At 29.2% G+C, this 20,158-nt stretch overlaps 5 protein-coding genes and 1 non-coding gene across 9 annotated transcripts in view; 5 read left to right on the plus strand and 1 right to left on the minus strand.

Annotated features, from left to right (window-relative positions):
• The first annotated feature begins 1,013 nt into the window (after positions 1 to 1,013).
• Positions 1,014 to 4,274, plus strand: LOC118442605 (facilitated trehalose transporter Tret1-2 homolog). The gene is made up of 3 exons (XM_035868435.2): positions 1,014 to 1,380; positions 1,978 to 2,854; positions 3,035 to 4,274. The coding sequence occupies exons 1-3, from the start codon at positions 1,218 to 1,220 to the stop codon at positions 3,498 to 3,500; spliced, it is 1,506 nt and encodes a 501-aa protein (XP_035724328.1). The 5' UTR covers positions 1,014 to 1,217; the 3' UTR covers positions 3,501 to 4,274.
• Positions 4,275 to 6,416: 2,142 nt separating this feature from the next.
• Positions 6,417 to 8,815, plus strand: LOC118442621 (uncharacterized). The gene is made up of 8 exons (XM_035868461.2): positions 6,417 to 6,574; positions 6,794 to 6,862; positions 6,961 to 7,125; positions 7,281 to 7,421; positions 7,482 to 7,658; positions 7,928 to 8,255; positions 8,328 to 8,457; positions 8,532 to 8,815. Coding segments are annotated over exons 3-8 (942 nt in total). The 5' UTR covers positions 6,417 to 6,574; positions 6,794 to 6,862; the 3' UTR covers positions 8,533 to 8,815.
• A 51-nt stretch (positions 8,816 to 8,866) lies between these two features.
• Prosalpha3 (proteasome alpha3 subunit) lies at positions 8,867 to 10,304 on the plus strand. Its single transcript, XM_035868463.2, has 3 exons — positions 8,867 to 9,002; positions 9,335 to 9,962; positions 10,036 to 10,304. Exons 1-3 carry the CDS (start codon positions 9,000 to 9,002, stop codon positions 10,176 to 10,178), a joined length of 774 nt encoding a protein of 257 aa, XP_035724356.1. The 5' UTR covers positions 8,867 to 8,999; the 3' UTR covers positions 10,179 to 10,304.
• Positions 10,305 to 10,710: 406 nt separating this feature from the next.
• Positions 10,711 to 11,008, minus strand: LOC146872257 (signal recognition particle RNA). The gene has a single exon (XR_014983571.1).
• A 319-nt stretch (positions 11,009 to 11,327) lies between these two features.
• Positions 11,328 to 16,288, plus strand: Iswi (nucleosome-remodeling ATPase imitation SWI). Of its 3 annotated transcripts, XM_085663852.1 has the most exons (3): positions 11,419 to 11,559; positions 11,717 to 11,823; positions 12,006 to 15,330. In XM_085663852.1, exon 3 carries the CDS (start codon positions 12,024 to 12,026, stop codon positions 14,466 to 14,468), a length of 2,445 nt encoding a protein of 814 aa, XP_085519978.1. In that variant the 5' UTR covers positions 11,419 to 11,559; positions 11,717 to 11,823; positions 12,006 to 12,023; the 3' UTR covers positions 14,469 to 15,330. The 3 variants fall into 3 exon arrangements, with proteins under 3 accessions (XP_035723916.1, XP_085519978.1, XP_035723918.1); XM_035868023.2 differs by adding an exon at positions 16,207 to 16,288 and having other exon boundaries at positions 11,328 to 14,487; XM_035868025.2 differs by having other exon boundaries at positions 11,717 to 15,329.
• Positions 15,579 to 20,158, plus strand: part of phtf (putative homeodomain transcription factor) — a 4,992-nt gene continuing 412 nt past the window's right edge. The window contains exons 1-16 of one of the 2 annotated variants that reach the window (XM_035868027.2): positions 15,579 to 16,096; positions 16,207 to 16,346; positions 16,452 to 16,663; positions 16,758 to 16,944; positions 17,009 to 17,145; positions 17,225 to 17,321; positions 17,409 to 17,636; positions 17,933 to 18,015; positions 18,104 to 18,273; positions 18,419 to 18,555; positions 18,679 to 18,988; positions 19,078 to 19,306; positions 19,394 to 19,489; positions 19,577 to 19,720; positions 19,780 to 19,875; positions 19,974 to 20,158. The exon at positions 19,974 to 20,158 is cut by the window's right edge and continues 412 nt beyond it. In XM_035868027.2, coding sequence (XP_035723920.1) covers positions 16,071 to 16,096; positions 16,207 to 16,346; positions 16,452 to 16,663; positions 16,758 to 16,944; positions 17,009 to 17,145; positions 17,225 to 17,321; positions 17,409 to 17,636; positions 17,933 to 18,015; positions 18,104 to 18,273; positions 18,419 to 18,555; positions 18,679 to 18,988; positions 19,078 to 19,306; positions 19,394 to 19,489; positions 19,577 to 19,720; positions 19,780 to 19,875; positions 19,974 to 20,123 — 2,442 coding nt within the window. In that variant the 5' untranslated portion in view covers positions 15,579 to 16,070 and the 3' untranslated portion in view covers positions 20,124 to 20,158. Of the gene's footprint in view, positions 16,097 to 16,206; positions 16,347 to 16,451; positions 16,664 to 16,757; positions 16,945 to 17,008; positions 17,146 to 17,224; positions 17,322 to 17,408; positions 17,637 to 17,932; positions 18,016 to 18,103; positions 18,274 to 18,418; positions 18,556 to 18,678; positions 18,989 to 19,077; positions 19,307 to 19,393; positions 19,490 to 19,576; positions 19,721 to 19,761; positions 19,876 to 19,973 lie in introns of both variants that reach the window. The other variant, XM_035868028.2, reaches the window with a different exon arrangement.

Here is a 20,158-nt window from a genome sequence, read left to right on the forward strand (position 1 = left end):
TTAATGAACGTTACTACCACCTTAGGTACTTACGATCGATAGGGCGAATTAAAAATTAAAAGTTACGTCTTTGAAAAGAAAAAGCGAATATCATTCGTGTGTAAAAATATCGCGAAGAGACTAACACTAAACACATCGTTCCTCTCGTGCAAGCACGAGAATCAAAATAACAAAGAAGACGTTGCTTGTATTAGAAGCCTTAGATGGTACTACAATCGCTTATGAATGGTGTCCCTACCCTCGTTCTCTAAACATTTCCTTATTCTACTTTATTCGAGTTTTTCAAAAACTTAAAAATAGATATTATTTTTAATAATATTGTTTCTTTTTTTTCTTTTTTTTCTTCTTTTTTTTTTTATATATATATATACTTTACAAACATTTTAATTCTCATAATAAAGCAAATTTAGATGAGAATGTTTTTTCTACGATAAAGGTCTAGACTTTGAAAGAATAGAGAAGTAAAGAAATAAATACATAAATGTCTACTTGAAATGAACAACAGTACAAATAACGTTAGATAAGATTATACGATAGAATGATTAATATTGTTAACACAATCTACGTTTCCATAGTATATTATACATATTCATAATGATTACACATTATGTGCTTATAAGTTTTTAAATAATCAGATACATATTACATAGAGATTTGATATATAGAAAATAATTCTTTTATATATAAATTCTTCGTTCATATATTTATATAAATTTTATTTCTTCGTATTATATAAAGAAATAAAACAGAAATTTTTTTTTCTTTTAAAAGATAGATCTAAGAGAAAAATCTTGAATTTATTTTTTTAAATATATTGAATGTTTTGCAAAACAAATAAACACATTGTCTTAGATCTTATTTAATTAAATATCACAGATTCTCTCTCTCTCTTTCTCTCTCTCTCTCTCTCTCTCTCTCTCTCTGTCTCTATGGAAAAGAAAAAAGAATATTTGAGATAAAAGCGTAAGAAGAGAAGAAGAGAGTATCTCCTCTCGACTCTGAATTGAATTGACTGCGTGCGACGATACAAATAAACGTAATGTGTAAATCTTTGAGATAAGGTACTACCATTGGTGAGGGCAAAGAACATGCAGCTTGTAAGTTTCTGACAGTTTGTTCTGACTCTTAAAAGACGGCTATCTCAAATAAACGGGCCGAAATAGAAACGTTAAAGTTCCTTCGATGACAAAACGTTTCCATTGTTCGGCAAATTGAATATGGATCCGAATAAGAAGGAGGACGTTAATACTTGGTGCTCAAAAACTGAACCATTTTTAGGATATAACAATGAAAATCCTATAAAGAATCAGAATAATGAAGAGACAGTTCAAACTTCTCAAGAGGGAAAAAAACTTTTTCAATATATCATTACCTTGAGCGGTGAGTTTTTAATTGACAATAAAATTATAGAAAAAGTTTTACCTTTGTTCCTAAAATTGATAACTTTCATGAAAAAAAAAAAAAAAAAAAAAAAAAAAAAGTTACTTATTAATGAAATATTACTTTATAATTGCTTGGGAAAAAAACAACTGATTTGTATGGCGGTCGATAAATACTTATAAGTGATTTTCACCCGGTTCATTCTGGATTTATGCAGCCAATAAAGATACCTTCGCACTTCTTCTTTGCGAACTATAGTAAGCTCTATTAGAGATAATATATCATGTAGTATGATTAATTTTCTTCGGTTCCTAGATGAGATCGTATATTAAAAACTTATCTTTGTTATCGAAATTTTTCGAGCCTAAAACTACTCCATCCAGATAGTCTTGCATACATATATATATATATATATATTACGTATCAAAATATATGTATCTCTCGATTTCAATTGAACAATATTTCTTTTTTTAATATATATATATAATTGTCTTATTTTCTTTAATCATTCTCTCACATATACAAACGTACACACATACATTAACGATTAAATATAAAAATATGAATATTATTTTACATGGCATTCATTATTTCCAGCCAGTCTAATTGGTATGCAAAGTGGTATGACATTAGGATGGACATCACCAATTTTACCATTTCTCAGCTCGAAAAGATCCTTTATTCCTCAGTTAACGGAAGACGAAACCTCTTGGATAACATCGTTATTAGCTTTGGGAGCGATATTAGGAGCGGTGCCAGCTGGAAAAATAGCCGATTATTTTGGTAGAAAGTTAGCAATGGCATTAACAGCTATACCCTTTCTGATATCATGGATTACATTAATCTTCTCAAGAAATATTATTGGTGTATATGTGGCCCGTTTTGTTGGTGGCATTGGTTCTGGAGCTGCTTGTGTTCTGGTACCAGTTTATATCGGTGAAATAGCTCAAGCATCGATCAGAGGAATGCTTGGAACATTTTTTCCACTTTTATTTTCATTCGGCATTGTTTTCTCTTATGTGATGGGTGCCTATCTTTCTTACACGATTTTCAATGTGTCATGTTGTTTTGTATTGACTATATTCCTCGTGATCATTGTGTTCCTTCCGGAATCACCGATGTGGTTGGTACACCAAGAGAAAAAATCACAGGCTGTCAAAGTCCTCAAGATATTACGTGGTGTTAATTATGACGTTAAAGAAGAAATATCGACGTTGCAAGACGAGGCCGATAGAGTAGAAGCTAAAAGAGGAGGTATACTGGATCTTATCGGTACAAAAGCTGGACGAAAAGCATTTGGTACATGTCTTGGTCTAATGTGGTTCCAACAGATGTCTGGAATAGATGCTGTATTATTTTATACAGTTAGAATATTTCAAAATGCCGGTAGTACGATCGAACCATTCGTCGCTACTATCGTTATTGGCCTAATTGAGGTCATAATGACGATTTGTGTTGTACTGATCATTGACAGGTGAGAATATTATTTCTACGTTATAATAAAATTTAAGATACAAATTAAGAGACTTTAACAAGATCTCTTTTATATGTCAGTGTGTGTGTGTGTGTGTGTGTGTGTGTGTGTGTGTTATCATTTAAATGATTCGTAAAATGTCTGTTATTTTTGTTTTCCCCTTTTTTTCTTTTTCATTAGATTCGGAAGGAAACCATTATTGATAATATCTGGCGTAGCGATGACTCTATGTCTCGGTGTCCTTGGATATTATTTTAAAATAAAAACCGACGGTAAAGATGTACTTTTTCTTGGTTGGGTACCATTGACGTGTCTTTCCTTATTCAATGTCGTATTCTCAATCGGCTACGGATCGGTACCATTCGCAATGATAAGCGAACTTTTTCCACCTGAGACTAAGGGAGTAGCCAGTAGCATCTCTATTATGGTACATTGGAGTCTGGTATTTGCCGTGACTAAGCTCTTTCCAAAGATGGAAAACGTTCTGGGAGAAGCTACGACGTTTTGGACCTTCGCTTGTTTCACTGCGTTGTCTGCGGCCTTTGCCTTCTTTTTTGTCCCTGAAACGAAAGGGAAGACTCTTCAGGATATTCAAAAAAAACTGGAACGAAAGCGTAAGCTGATCAAAGACGTACAGTCTGTCTGAGGAGTCTCACTCTCATTCTCTCTCTCTCTCTTTCTCCCTCTTTCTCTCTCTTTTCCCTCCCTCTCTCTCTCTCTCTCTCTCTCTCTCTCATTCTTTCTCATATGGAATTTTATCTCGATTATTATATGTACTAGCGCTTTACGCTCGACAAACGAAGAAAAACGTGATATACAATTTGTCACTGATTAAACGTTTTATGTTCGTTTGAAAAAAAAAGAAAAAAAAAAAATAATTAAAAAAGAGAATTTGCTTGTAACGATATTAGCTTATTCTTAGTAAAGCGCTTATAAAGAAGAGATATATTTTTCTTTTTTTCTTTCTGTATGTACAACTCCATTTTCTTGACTAAGCTCTTTTTATTTCTGTTTTTATTTGGCGATTGATTTAATTCGTATTACTTTATTATTACACTTTCTATGTTTCATTCGATTTTTAATATAATAGATAAACATTCCTATGTATTATTTGTTTCAATAATATTCAAGAATTTCATATCAAGATATATATCTATATATATTTTCATTATTTTTACAAAGATACTGATCTAATTTCTTTCTCTTTCCCTCTTTCTCTCTCTTATTAATTAATATTATAAAAGAATATATGATACAGAGCGTTATATGATGCACGTCATTGTATGTAATCTCTCGACAAAAATAACTTTGTTGTACATAAGCAGCTACATGTAAGAGTCACAAAGATTATGATTAATTAGTATAAAAGATAGAGCAATATTATTTATAATATTGTAAGATTACGTAAAGACATAATATATGTATATATACATGTATATGTGTATATATATATATATATATATATATATATATATATATATATATTATAACCGATTTAATTACATACACACAAAATTACATCTGAGGCTATAAAAAAAGCTAGACTGCTTAAATAAATAAATAAATAAATAAATAAAAGAAGAAATAAATTTAGTGCACGTATGTATGTATGTAGATTGAAATCGGATATATCGTTTATAAAGATAAATATTTTATCTATTTATAATAAAATTAATTTTATTAACGAACAATCGATAAATGTATTACTAGAGAAAAATAAAAAGAGAAACGACAATAATGATAATAATAATAATAACAATAATAATAATAATAATAATAATAATAATAATAATAATAATAAATTTTTTAAAAGGATCGAAAGAGAAAAGGCAATTATAAATGACCTTGAAAAATGCGTTGCGTATTGCGGTATAATAAATCAAACTTCTACACAAACACTTTTTTGAACAATGCTGGCTATTTCTTAATCGACCTTCACGTACACGCAGTCGGATGAATTGCATTCTTCGTCAGCATACATATATATATATATATAGATATATCTATATCATACATATATATATATATATATATATATATATATATATGTAGGTAATGTACATATTTTCTTGATGCTCTAATTGTGTGACATCGATTCATTGATTGCCCCTGCCAAAACATATAAAGTCTCTTTGTTGAAAAGGGTGTCATTGAACTGTTTGCAATTCGCTCGTATTAATCGTTGCTCTATCGATATAGCAGAGTAGATTATTGATTGGTCATATAATCTTGCATTGTCGTCGTATCTGCAAATATTAAATGTGTGATACCATGGGTTGGAATATGATATACATATTTCACATGTTTATATTAGCTGATGATTATGAAAGCGATGTCTATAAATTATATATATATATATATATATATATATATATATTAATTTTTAAATATATATATTTGAATTACATACATACATATATATAACAAATTATTTTTTCATATATAATAAAAGAAAACACAGAAAAATTTATATATATATATATATATATATATATATATATTCTTTTGTCTTCTTTTTCGAGTAAAAAGAAGAAAAATGTTCTTTCATGTAATTTTCGAAAATATTTTATAAAAAGAATTAAGGAGTGTCGTAAATACATCTTTTAATATCTTTAATGGATTAAAACACTTTCATAAATCATTAGCTCATAATAGCGTCAGCTGAGAGAGAAAAAAAAATAAAAGAAAAAAAAAAGAACTCTTGTATCGTATTAACAAAATGATACAATTGACAATATTAAAAGAAGTAAACGATGGAATTGTTTCAAATTCGAAAATCTCGAAGAAATGTCTGATATAAACAAAGTAATACAGTTTCTACTTTTCAAAATATTTTTTTCTATTTCGTTCGTTTAATTTAACGGCTCGATTATTATTATTATTATTTTTTCGTTAGTTTTCATTTGTTTTCTTTCTTTTTGAATGAAAAATCAAAGAAATAATATTATCAATTCATAAACGTTCGAATAAATAAGAAAATCGAATAAATACGCGAATTAATCGTTGTTCTTTTTTTTTCTTTTTTCTTTTGTTTTTTTTTTTTTTTCTTTGTTTATAACATTAAATAAATCTCTCTCATGGATTGCTCTATTAATTCAATTTACAGTTGTTTAAACGGTATGAAGCTTTCATAACATAACCATAATATTATTATCTTCTTTCTTCTTTGTAATTTAATTTTGCAACAGTGATTATTTGTTTGTTTTTTTTTTTTTCCATGTATATTTACATATCCAATGTCATCACAGGTAACGTTTTTCTAAGCATTATTTTCGATATCTTTTGATAATCGAAATAAAACTCGAATATCGTAGTATTAATTATAATAAACGATTATTGATATTTTTAAAGGAACATATTCATATTTCTTATCAAATAAATATTAAAAGATTCTTTAATGTGTTTTATTGATAAATTCATCATTAGTTTATATTCCTTGATAATAATTTTATTTAAATGATATATATATGTATATACATATATATATACATATATATATATATATATATATATAAATCGATACTCGAAAATCGAAATAATTCAACAATGGTATTTGATTTTGATTTTGTATTTATATCTTCTGCTACATCATTTTAACGTCAGTTTCTGCACTTCGTTTAATACGTACATATGATTTATTAACCAATAATTAAAGTCTCTACATCACTTTATGGATTCATAATAATTCTATGTTAGAATTTTAATTCTGTGTAATTATCAGTAAGTAAATGTGACAGAAATATTCATATAAATATTTAAATAAAACGTATAAATATTGTATACGTTTTCGTTAGATTATCTATGGTTTTTATTTTTCTTTTTCATTTTTTTTTTTTTTTTTTTTTTTTACAATTATGGTTAATGACCTTTACAATAATTGCTAATATAATTTTTGTATAACATTTTATTCATTCTTTATAAAATATTTTATTATTTTAGGTTACTTTGACAGATATATTATATCATCTAATTAATATATCTTATAATTTTACAAAAGTTAAAACAAAGGTAATTTTTTTTTTTATCATCATAAGTCAATTACTAGTAAGTCAATATCTTTTAATCTTTCATTAACTTCTGTATTTTATTTTTAACTCATTATATAGATGGCTACAGATGATTACGTTACTTGTCCTTACGATCCTAGTCATCGTATTCTTAAATCTAGAATGTCTAGACATTTAATAAAATGTGAGCTCAATCATCCTACTTTAAGATTATTAACATGTCCATATAATAAAATACATCGAATCAGTCCATTAGAATATGAGGTAATGTACTTTATCTATTTTTATAAATAAATATGTATAATATTTATAATATATTATTATAAATATAATATATATATATAAATATAATATATATAATATATTATTAATATGTATAATATAATAATATTTAATATTATTTATTTTCAACGTCGTAGCATCACTTATCGATATGCGAAAGCAAAGGTACCGTTCAAAGGAACTATTTTGAAAATGCTTCTTCAATATCAGCAAATATTCTTCCAGTTACAAAAATTAACGAATTACAAATTCCTCCTTCTTCAGAAAATTGGGATGAGGTATGAATAATATTTGATATAATTAAATAAGAAATATATTTATTGAAATTTGTTTAACAGGAACCAGAACCGTCACAATCGTATTTACAAAATCTTGAAAAAAAAAATGAGGACTTCCCACTAGCTGCTGCTACAAAATTAAAAAAAAAACAATTAAAACTAAAAGAACAGGATTATTTTGCTGTTAATGTCGCAAGCACTTCACCTTTAAGGCCAAGAACTTTAAAGTTAACTGATGTAAGTGAGATAGTTTATAATTTTCGGATTCGCCTTTTTTTTTTACAAATAGAATTTTTTTTAATATAATAGAAAATTGAAAGATCATTACAATCGCTAGAAATAAAAAGTACTGATACTGAATGTAATAAGAAAGTGGAGAAAGCTATTAAAAGGAGTAAGTTATATAATTCCATTACTAGAACATGTAAAGAACAATTTAAATACATGTTAAAACTAGAATGGATAAAGAATTCATAGTTACTAAAGAAATATATTTATCTTTCAAGGAGGAAAATAGAACTACACCTATTGAAGACACAACAATTGTTAAATCATCAAAATCTAAGGATGCTTCAATTCTTGAACTGTCACCATCAAAGGATGCCCCAATTGTTGAACTGTCAACATCAAGTGATACAGAAATAAAAGATAATGGAACAATTAAAACGCCTAAAAAGACAACTGCTGAGTGTAGTCCTGACAGATTAAGAAATGATAAGGATATTAAGAAAAATTTCAGTATTGGTCGCGGTATTTTTAAGATATGTGAAATACACAGAAAATTTGGAATTTCTAAAAAAAACTTTGAATCAAAGTTTATGAATTCAAAAAGTGGTAATATATTATATTAAATTTTTTGTTATAATAACATAATTTATATTATAATACATGTTAATGTAATTTCAGATGTAGAGTCATTAGTAAAACAAAGTGCAGAAATGAATAATAACAAAGGTATTTTTGTTGGGTACTCGGAAGATGATTTTACTTTGGACATGGACAATATTGAAAACAAATTGACTGATATCGATGTGTGGTATGTTTAATAAATATGCAAACAAAAATCATATTTTTAATATTGAATTTATACATAATTATATATTTTAACAGAATCAAAAGGAAAAAAAACCCGAGTCCCCAACAATGTGATAAAGTTAATTTTATCACAGCAAGAATATTTTTTTATTTTTTATATAAGTAACGTAAGATTTTATTTCGTGTGTGTAAGTTTTAAATAATCGATGTTACTTTTTTTATATCATTATGTTATAAAATCCAATAACATTTGTATTTTTATAATTTTGTTTGATTCTTTACTAAGAACTACTTTTTAATCATGTACATTCCTATATGAATCATATCATATATTAAATAAATTACTTTAATAAAACATTTTCATATCTATGTTATTCTCCATTTTAATATAAAAATTTTCCTAAAGATGTCGTGAGAACGTTGTATGCTATATCATTACCAACTATCTAACTCTTAAGCGCGTTAGGTGACAAGTATATCTCAATATATCATAAAAGAAGAAACTTTGACAAACGTGTTGTGTTAAACAAAACTATCCGTAAAATGGTAAATTATTAATTCATAAAAGATATTATATAAATTTTTAATAATTCAAAAAAACAAAGTTCTTTTAATTCTTTTCACTTGTAATAATAGAGGTTATGTTTCAAAATGCATTGTCATCAAACTCATATAAGATACTTTTTCAATTATAAAATATTTAAATTTGATTATTACATTTATAATTTTTATTAATTATTACATTTATATTTTTATCATGGAAGATTATTTCAAAATTTTAATTTCTTTTATTCAACCTTATCATATGTAATATCTTATATACTTTACACTATATATATATATAAGAAGATATTATATTTGTTTCTATTGATGTTTAGGCTCGCAGGTACGATACACGTACCACAATTTTCTCACCAGAAGGTCGTTTGTATCAAGTGGAATATGCTATGGAAGCAATTAGTCATGCTGGTACATGTTTAGGTATACTGGCAAACGATGGTATTCTATTAGCCGCTGAGAGAAGAAACACAAATAAACTCTTAGATGAAGTATTCTTTTCTGAGAAAATATATAAATTAAACGACGATGTAGTCTGTTCTGTGGCAGGCATAACAGCCGATGCTAATGTTCTTACAAATGAGCTGCGTTTAATAGCTCAAAGATATCTTTTGCAATATGGCGAACCAATTCCATGCGAACAATTAGTATCATGGTTGTGCGATGTTAAACAAGCTTATACTCAGTATGGTGGAAAAAGACCATTTGGAGTATCAATTTTATATATGGGTTGGGACCGTCATTATGGCTATCAATTATATCAGTCAGATCCAAGTGGAAATTATGGTGGTTGGAAAGCAACTTGTATTGGAAATAATTCTGCAGCGGCTGTATCATCTTTAAAACAAGAATATAAAGAAGGAGAAACTACTCTAAAAGATGCAATGTCATTAGCTATTAAAGTACTTTCAAAAACATTAGATATGAATAAGCTTTCGGCAGATAAAGGTATACAAATAATATTTTATCATATATTTTAATCCAATATATTCTTACACTAATTTGAAATATATTTATTTAGTGGAAATGGCAACATTGACTCGTGAAAATGATAAAACAAGAATTAGAATTCTTCCAGCCAATGAAGTTGATGCTTTAATAGAAGAACATGATCGATTAGAAGCATTAGCTGAACAAGCCAAAAAGGAAAAACAAAAATTATAGAGAAATTGGTTGTACATGGGATCAGGCTGGTACATCCTAAAGAGGCATTATTCTTTTTTATCATGCAGAATCCCATATTGTATGTTTGTAAAGCTTTTTCTTAATAAATTTATAAGTTTCACATTCTTTGTGCGTTTATCTATTTGAATTTAATGTCGTCGTATATAATAAATAAACTATGAATTAAAAACTCGAAGACTATTTTATCAATAATGTATTGTTATATTTAATTTTAATTGAACGTTCAACGAGAGACGAAAATTTTTTTTAATAAAAAATAACAATAATCCTGTTATTTCTTACGAATTTTCTATTCTAATAAATTATAAGTATAACAATTTAATATAAAAAAAGAAAAAAAATCAAAAACACGATGCGTTACGCTTTCCTATCTATGAATACAGACGTCTTCTTATCTTTTTTTTGTACGGGTAAAAAAAATGGATAAAATAATATAAAAAAAAAAATTTTTACCAATTTGAGATTAGAATTGTTAATATTATTTAAAAATGAAAGAAAAAAGGAAAAAAAAAAAGTTATGTGTCGAGTCATATCGACCAGGCTGCCAATGCGGTCCCACTCCCGGGCGCGATCCCACTACTGCCCGCCACGGAGACTTTTGGCTGCTGGGTTTCCCCTCTGGCCCGGTTCGCCTCTCCTTAGCCAACCTGGTCACCCCGGATTCCTCCAAGGTACCCATATTGATGGCGAGCTTAGCGCGGACGCCCAGTCAACGTGGATCCCGCACCAACAGTAACCCCCGACCTCAGACCCTCCAAACATAACCAGCCTCCGAGTAGCCGGATTACAGGAGCCGCCACACTCCCAGCTGAGAACGTTGCTTCTACTCGTCTATATAAGTTAATACCTCGGCTAACTTCACATGTTTATCGTTAAAGTGTATTGGTGAGTGCGTATACATGTGTTAAGTAAAACGTTACTATCTTCACACGAGTTCAAAAAGTATAACATTATTGAGTACAGATGGCGTCTAGATTGAAATAAAAGATCTGAGGATAAGGCTTACCATATCGATAAGTATGCATTCTTTAATACCAATGAAATTAATTTTGAAATAACGACATCTCATAGACATATCTAGAACATAATAGTTAATGTACCGATATATCGCAACTCGATAATCGAGATTCAATCGATTTATGGTGCGCGGCGGAGCGCGTCTTAGAGAGTGGATGTTTAGGGCAGTCATTTATTCTTTCTTTTCACCTTAATCGAGGAAAAACGAAGAAAGAAGCGGTCATGTCTAAGGCTGATGAAAATGCGGATACTGGTGATACAGGAGATAATTCAAATGGTTCTTCAGCGGAGACCACATCATCTAGGGGTGGTGATTTCGAGACGAAACTTGAATCAGACAGAAGTAAGAGGTTTGATTACTTGCTCAAGCAAACTGAAATATTTTCTCATTTTATGACCAACAATCAAAAAGATAAAGCTGGAAGTCCGTTAAAAGTCAAGGCTGGTAGACCTAGAAAACAACCAGAAAATCTAAATAAATCTGATTCTGGTGATCATAGACACCGCAAGACTGAGCAAGAAGAGGATGAGGAACTCTTGGCGGAGAGCAATGCCAGTGTAGCACCTACAACTCGTTTTGAATCCTCACCCCATTATATAAAATCTGGTGAGTTGAGGGATTATCAGATTCGTGGTTTAAATTGGATGATATCGCTCTATGAAAATGGTATCAATGGTATTCTGGCTGATGAGATGGGTCTTGGTAAAACTTTACAAACTATATCATTGTTGGGATATATGAAACACTTCAGAAACATTCCTGGTCCTCATATTGTTATTGTTCCAAAGTCTACATTAGCCAATTGGATGAACGAATTTAAAAAGTGGTGTCCTTCCTTAAGAGCAGTTTGTCTGATTGGTGATGCAGAAACAAGAAATACTTTTATCAGAGACGTTATGATGCCAGGCGAGTGGGATGTCTGTGTTACGTCCTATGAAATGGTAATCAAAGAAAAATCAGTATTTAAAAAATTTAACTGGCGTTACATGGTAATAGATGAGGCTCACAGAATAAAAAATGAGAAATCTAAATTATCAGAGATATTAAGAGAATTTAAAACAGCTAATAGACTTTTATTAACTGGTACACCACTTCAGAATAATTTGCATGAATTATGGTCTTTACTTAACTTTTTATTGCCAGATGTATTTAATAGTTCTGATGATTTTGATTCTTGGTTTAATACAAATAGTTTCTTAGGTGATAATTCTTTAGTGGAAAGATTGCATGCAGTATTAAGGCCATTCCTTTTAAGACGCTTGAAGTCAGAAGTAGAGAAAGGACTGAAGCCAAAAAAGGAGATTAAAGTATACATTGGTCTTAGTAAAATGCAAAGAGAATGGTATACCAAAGTATTAATGAAGGACATTGATATAGTAAATGGCGCTGGAAAAATTGAAAAGATGAGATTACAAAACATTTTAATGCAGTTACGTAAGTGTTGTAATCATCCTTATCTATTTGATGGTGCTGAACCTGGACCACCATATACAACAGATGAACATCTTGTTTATAATTGTGGTAAAATGGTGATACTCGATAAACTATTGCCTAAATTACAAGAACAAGAATCAAGGGTACTAATATTTAGTCAAATGACCAGAATGCTGGATATTTTAGAAGATTATTGTCACTGGAGAGGTTTTCAGTATTGTCGTTTGGATGGTAATACGGCACACGAGGATCGTCAGAGGCAAATCAATGAATATAACGCTCCTAATAGTGAAAAGTTTATATTTATGTTGTCGACGAGAGCAGGCGGATTGGGTATAAATTTAGCGACTGCCGATGTTGTTATTATTTATGATTCTGATTGGAATCCGCAAATGGATTTGCAAGCGATGGATCGAGCTCATCGTATAGGACAACAAAAGCAAGTACGTGTTTTTAGATTTATTACAGAGAACACTGTAGAAGAGAAGATCGTTGAACGAGCTGAGGTTAAATTACGATTGGACAAATTGGTCATACAACAAGGTCGATTGGTCGATGCAAAACAGACTGCATTGAACAAGGATGAAATGTTAAATATGATTAGACATGGGGCTAACGAAGTGTTTGCTTCAAAGGATAGCGCTATTACCGATGAAGATATAGATACTATATTACAAAAGGGTGAAGCAAAGACCGAAGAAATGAAACAGAAATTGGAAAGCTTGGGAGAATCTTCTTTACGTAATTTTACCGTCGATGCACCAACCGATTCGGTCTATCAATTTGAAGGTGAAGATTATCGTGAGAAACAAAAGATATTAGGAATTGGTAATTGGATAGAACCTCCTAAACGTGAACGTAAAGCCAATTATGCGGTTGACGCTTATTTTAGGGAAGCTTTAAGAGTTTCCGAACCAAAAGCACCAAAAGCTCCTAGACCACCCAAACAACCGATCGTACAAGATTTTCAATTTTTTCCTCCTCGATTGTTTGAACTACTCGATCAAGAGATATATTATTTCAGACAAACCGTCGGTTATAAGGTTCCAAAGAATCCTGAATTAGGATCAGACGCGGCTAGGATACAAAAGGAAGAACAACGTAAGATAGATGAGGCTCAGCCATTATCGGACGAAGAGGTCGCAGAGAAAGAAAAATTATTGACTCAGGGTTTTACCAATTGGACAAAGAGAGATTTTAATCAATTTATAAAAGCAAATGAAAAATATGGTCGCGATGATATTGAAAATATTGCTAAAGAGGTCGAAGGTAAAACACCAGAAGAAGTTATGGAATACTCAGCAGTTTTTTGGGAACGTTGCCATGAGTTACAGGACATTGATAGAGTGATGGCACAAATAGAAAGGGGCGAGGCCAAAATACAAAGGCGCGCCGGTATAAAGAAAGCATTGGACGCAAAGATGGCCAGATATCGTGCACCGTTTCATCAATTGAGGATAGCTTATGGTACTAATAAAGGTAAAAATTATACGGAAGAGGAGGATAGATTTCTTGTTTGTATGTTACACAAATTGGGTTTCGACAAGGAAAACGTTTATGAGGAATTAAGAGCTACCGTTAGATCAGCACCGCAATTTCGTTTCGATTGGTTTGTAAAATCTCGTACTGCCTTGGAATTGCAACGACGATGCAATACCTTGATAACATTGATAGAACGTGAAAATCAAGAATTGGAAGAGAGAGAAAGGCAAGAGAGAAGGAAGAAGGGTGGCAATGTAGGTACTAAGCCTGCTTCTAAACGAAAACAAGAAAATTTACCAGCACCACAAGATAAACCTCGAAAGAAGAAGAAATAATAAGGCGAATTCGAGTCTTGTACGATATCGTTCTTAATTTTTTTTATTTTTTATTATTCCTTTTTTTTTTTTTTTTTTCCCCTCAATTCTTTACCATAAAAATACAGACTGTCTATTTCCATAGTTTTTTTTTCTTTTTTTTTTTTTTTATCTTTTTATCCATTATTCAGAATTTTCACTAAATACACCATGACTCAAATTCATAGACAGTAAATTCTTATAAAAATTTCTCTTAAATCGTTCTCTTTTTTTCTCTCTCTCTTTTTCTTTTTCTTTCTCTTTCTTTTCTCTCCCTCCCTTTCTCTCTTAATGCACCCTTCCATCCAACTTATACGAATAAGAAAGAATTTAGTCTTGTAAGAGTTCAGCGTAAAGAAAAAAAAAAAAAAAAAGAAAAAGAAAATCTGTCTTAGAGATTTTTCATATTCAAACTGTTATCGAGGAATGAGTTATCGTCATAGTATAAATTCATTGGCCAGGTCAGTGTGAATGATGGTCATTTTTGCATGTCTATGGATTTGGGACCAAGAATCATCTTTCTTATTTTTTTCTTTTTGTTTTCTCTTCATCTTTTTTTTTCTTTTTTTTTTCTCTTTTTTTTTTTTTTTTGTCTTTTTGTTGCTTGTTCTTTAGATCAAATTCTGGAGCATTTATATGCTATCCGCAAAAGAAATTCAATTGAATACAAAATGGATTTTAAAATTATACAAAATGTTTCTTTCTTCAATTGCTGTATATTATACAATTGATACAGTGTTTTCCTTCATGATTTTATTTTCATATATTTAAAATTATAATATGATAACGAGAAAGCATCATTTTATTTATTATGATTGATATAGAGGAGATTGTAATAAATTTTACAAATAAAAAAAACTCAAACCATCGAATATAATCACAGTGTTGTTTATATAATTTCTTTCTTTATCCATAAATATAATTATTATATTTTATAATTAATAATAATATTATTAACATTCGCATGTTTCAATCGTTTCGTTATATTTTACTTATGTATATATATATATATATTGTCCGTTATAAATGTAGTATAAAATGCAGCCACCAGATGGTGCAGTTAAACATATTCATATGTAAAGATTTAAAAAATTTGTTGTCATTACTTTATGTTTTAAGCGGTGATAAATTAAAATTATAAAACGTTGCTGTAATCGTTAATATAAGTAATTTCAAAAATCTTATATATTGAAGTGAAAATGGTTGTAAGTAAATACAGCTGTTAAATCTACCGCTTGCTAACTGGGCCAATCAGTAAAATCATTACACACATGCGCTAAATTTCCCTCCGTCTGGCATAAGTGACTTCGGATATAGCAAAAAATTATCACAAAACGTGATTGATTTTATTATTATTAATACGATTATTATTAATACGGATAAATAAAAATAATTGGATTTATTATTAAATATATCGTTCTTCTATTAAGTGCATATTATGAGAGCTAGAGTTCCTTTAATTTTGATAACAGAAGAAACATTTGAAATCTTACATCATTCAATCAGATGCGCGAATATTTTGGTTAGATATAACAGCTGATAATTATCTTATTTTATAATAAAAATTAATTCATGTGAATAAAAATGAGTTTTAACGATCTCGTACACTGGTAAGATTTTCATAATAATTTTTTTCTTTTACATTAATATAACAATAGACGTGATACATTTTTATTGATTTCATCATTGCCCCTCTAACAGATGTATTTTATTATTTCAGGTATCAAAAAAAAATTGGTACATATGATAAGCAACAGTGGGAGAAAACAGTGGAACAAAGAATTCTTGGTGGATTTACTAATGTTCCAATGAAAACAGCAAAATTGAAAACAGAATTTATAGACGTTGACTTGGTACGAGGTAAGTTATAAATGAATAAATACTTCTCTTATGATTTTTCTTGATACATTTTTAATTAATTATTTTTTAAGATTGTTAAATATAATACATTTATAATATCTTTAGGCTCATCATTTCCAAAAGCAAAACCAAAACATGGTTTATCTACTGTAGCATGTTTAGCATTGCAACGTCTTTTATTTCTACCTCTATATAAGACATGGTGGAGCCAACAAACGAGTATTAGAGTGTTTGTTTTATTTTTGTTATTGTATAGCTTGCAATTGATCAACATTTTACTGTATTTTGCTTATGGAGACAGAGAAAATGAGGCTGATGTATGAAATTAAATTTTTTCTTTGTAACTTTATACTATATATATATATACATATATAGTTACTATATATTTAAGTACATCATTTTATTATACAGATAGTTTCAACATCAGAAGTCTTTATACCAAGTGTTATGATGTTAATATTATGCTTAGTTCATTCTCACATTGTATCAACGAATTCTGGGCCTATGGAGATTAATGGTTATAGTAGGCAAAAAGTTATTAGACGATCAAGACATGGTAGATGCAGAATTAGTAAGTCAAGAAGTAGATCAAATTTAAGTAAGTTTATTTATATATGTGAAAACATAGTTTGATACACAGATGTTTAGAATTTTTGTTATAGAAGTACATGATGACTCGAAATCGTCGCAAGATACTGCCTCGGAAAAAGCAAGTACCATAAGTAGAGAGGCACTTACTTCTGTACGATTTGCAAAAAAAGTTATGATTGAAAATTCCTTGACACTTAGTCAATCGCAGGTAAATTATTTGTATTTACATTTTGAAATATAATTCAAGATAATTAAGTAAAATTAATGGGGCATTTTTTCAATTAAAGGAATTTCTTCCTCATTCAACTTGTAATAAAGAAAAATTGAATATATCATTGAATACACCTTCCATAAATGAAGATTCTATCAATTGTAATCAACCAGGTATAAAATCCAAAATAGTGTTAAATAAAATAGATTTATAAAATAATATTTATAATTTCATATTTTTTCTATTTAAATAAATTTTAGTCATTCCTCCAGAAGAAAATGTAGAAAATCCAGATGTTGTACATCAGGATGACGATGGATTTGAAAGTTTAAATGGGAATGTATCTAGCGATAATGATAGGACAGTTAATAAATTCTTACAACAAACAAACAGAGATCAAATCAAACTATGCGATAATAAAGAAGGAAATTTGTTTCAATTGGAAGCATCTAGTAGCCAACAAATTTTACTTCAACCCAAATATTCAGGTTTGGTGTTCAAATGTTTATTCTTTTTAGATAGAAACATATCTGATGTATTTATTTTTTTTATTTTAGTTTATTTCATATTTTAAATGCATATCTGTGTGTGTGTGTTGACACAAGTAGAAAATTTATCGCACTCTTCCATTCATCTGTAGATACTGCGGTTACATTGCAACCAAGAAACAAATATAACTATAGTGGAAACTAATAATATTTCTAAACAGTTAACATGCTTTAATCTTTGTTGGAAGGGAAAAGCAGAATGTTAGATAAATCATAGTTTTCCACTTTCCACGCAGCACCTGACCCATTGAAGAAAGGAGGAAACTTTTCCGACAGTGAAGGAGATGGATGCATTGTGACGGTAAACCAAACTCTGATTGTATGCATTATCAATAATAATTTGTATATCCATTTTGTTTTCCTTGATTATAATTATAATACATTATGTTTATTAATACATTTTTAAGGAAAGAGATGAATCACCGACTATATCAGAAATAAGAGAAGGAAGACGACAGTGTGAAAGTGAAGAAGAAGGTGAATGCGAGGATGCCGCAACGAATCATTTAACCGAAGCGACAACATCTGCGACAGAGTGGATGGGTGTGACAACGAATAGCGATGAATGTAGTTATAGGTACAAAACGAATATAAAATATTAAGAATAATTAATAAAAAGCATGATCTTATATATATATATATATATAGAGAGAGAGAGAGAGAGAGAGAGAAAGAGAAAATGTTATAATGCAAGATATTTCTTTCTTTTCTTTTTTTTACAGTTCAGAACTGGAAGAATCAGATTTGCATAGTGAGACCAATTTAAATTATAGCGAATTTATAGAACATCCTTTCTCTTGGGAATTTGGATTACCTCCTTCTATTTTATTAAGTTCCAGTTGTGCTTCATCCGATCGCAGTTAGTTTCTTTTTTTTTTTTTCTTTTTTTTTTTTTTTTCATATACAAATATAATTTACTATAGCAATAACGTTCATTTGCTGTTTTATTATTATTATTATTATTATTATAATATTTATACAGTTTCGTGTACAATTTGGACAAGACGTGATGTCAAGAAAGCAGAATTGTCAGTACTTGATATCAGTTCTGCTATTATAGCAAGAGTAGAGTCAATGCCTGAAAGTATGAATTATTTTTATGGTGGATTGGTATTAAGTATTATATTGTCTTTAGTACCGTCAATTAGACGAATAACTGACACTCTTGGAACAGATAGCAGTGGCAATACAACTGTTTCCATAATACCAGATGATCTCAGACAAGTTAATTTAGAAACGTATACTGATATTTTATGTAGAATAATTGATATTGCTTTTGGAGATACGATACTGTAAGTTTTCCAAAGTCTTTTTTTTTTCTCTCATTATTATAAATATATTATCAAATGAAAAGAATACTACAAAAATAATTTGATTACAGGAAACGTATTATTGTATTAATCTCTGCCTTTGAAAGACTTGCATTATCTTGTCTCTTGTTCTTTTTATTGGCAGTGGCTGAACGGACCTATAAACAAAGACTCTTGTATGCTAAATTATTTTCTCATTTAACTTCATCGAGACGTGCTAGAAAATCTGATTTGCCTCATTTTCGATTAAACAAAGTGCGAAATATAAAAACTTGGCTAAGCGTTAGATCATACTTGAAGGTATCACAAAGATATTTCTTTGATAAATATTCTTTCTATATTTTTTGAATTGAAGGTATGTATATTTAATTTCATGAAACTTTACAGAGAAGAGGACCACAACGTTCTGTTGATGTTATAGTATCCTCAGTTTTTATTGTTACATTATTATTACTATCTTTCATTAGTTTGGAACTAATTAAGGTAAATTACATAGATATACATATATATATATATATCATAATTGGTGTCGAGATTTTCATACTATAATAAAATATCTTTCATTTTCAGGATCTGGAAAGTTTACATTCGCAATATAACGTCGAAGCATTATTTTGGAGTTTTTCATTAGGAATATTTATTTTGCGTTTTATGACATTAGGAACGAAAGTTAATAAAAAATATAGAAATCTTTCGATTTTGATAACTGAACAGGTATGTTGATTGATTATACAATTTAGCAGTTAAATTTTTAGAAGAAATATTTTTTTCAGATAAATTTGTATCTTCAAATTGAACAAAAACCCCATAAGAAGGAGGAACTAATGGTGGCAAATAGTGTATTAAAATTAGCAGCCGATTTGATAAAGGTCTTTTATAATATCTTTTTATATTTCTAAAATGAAAAATTAATGTTTAAAAATAAAATTGTATTATATTAATTTATTCGTTGTTGTATTGGTTACAGGAACTCGAAAGTCCTTTTAAAATATCTGGCCTATCTGCTAATCCATATCTATATACGATTACAAAGGTGGTACTTTTGTCAGCCCTTTCTGGAGTCCTATCGGAATTACTTGGTTTCAAACTTAAGTTACATAAGATAAAAATAAAGTGAGATGATGTTATATCTCGCTTATCTACCTCGATGTT

Source organism: Vespa mandarinia, chromosome 24 (genome assembly GCF_050613455.1).
Source record: "Vespa mandarinia isolate Hongniang chromosome 24, ASM5061345v1, whole genome shotgun sequence".
Lineage (NCBI taxonomy): Eukaryota > Metazoa > Arthropoda > Insecta > Hymenoptera > Vespidae > Vespa > Vespa mandarinia.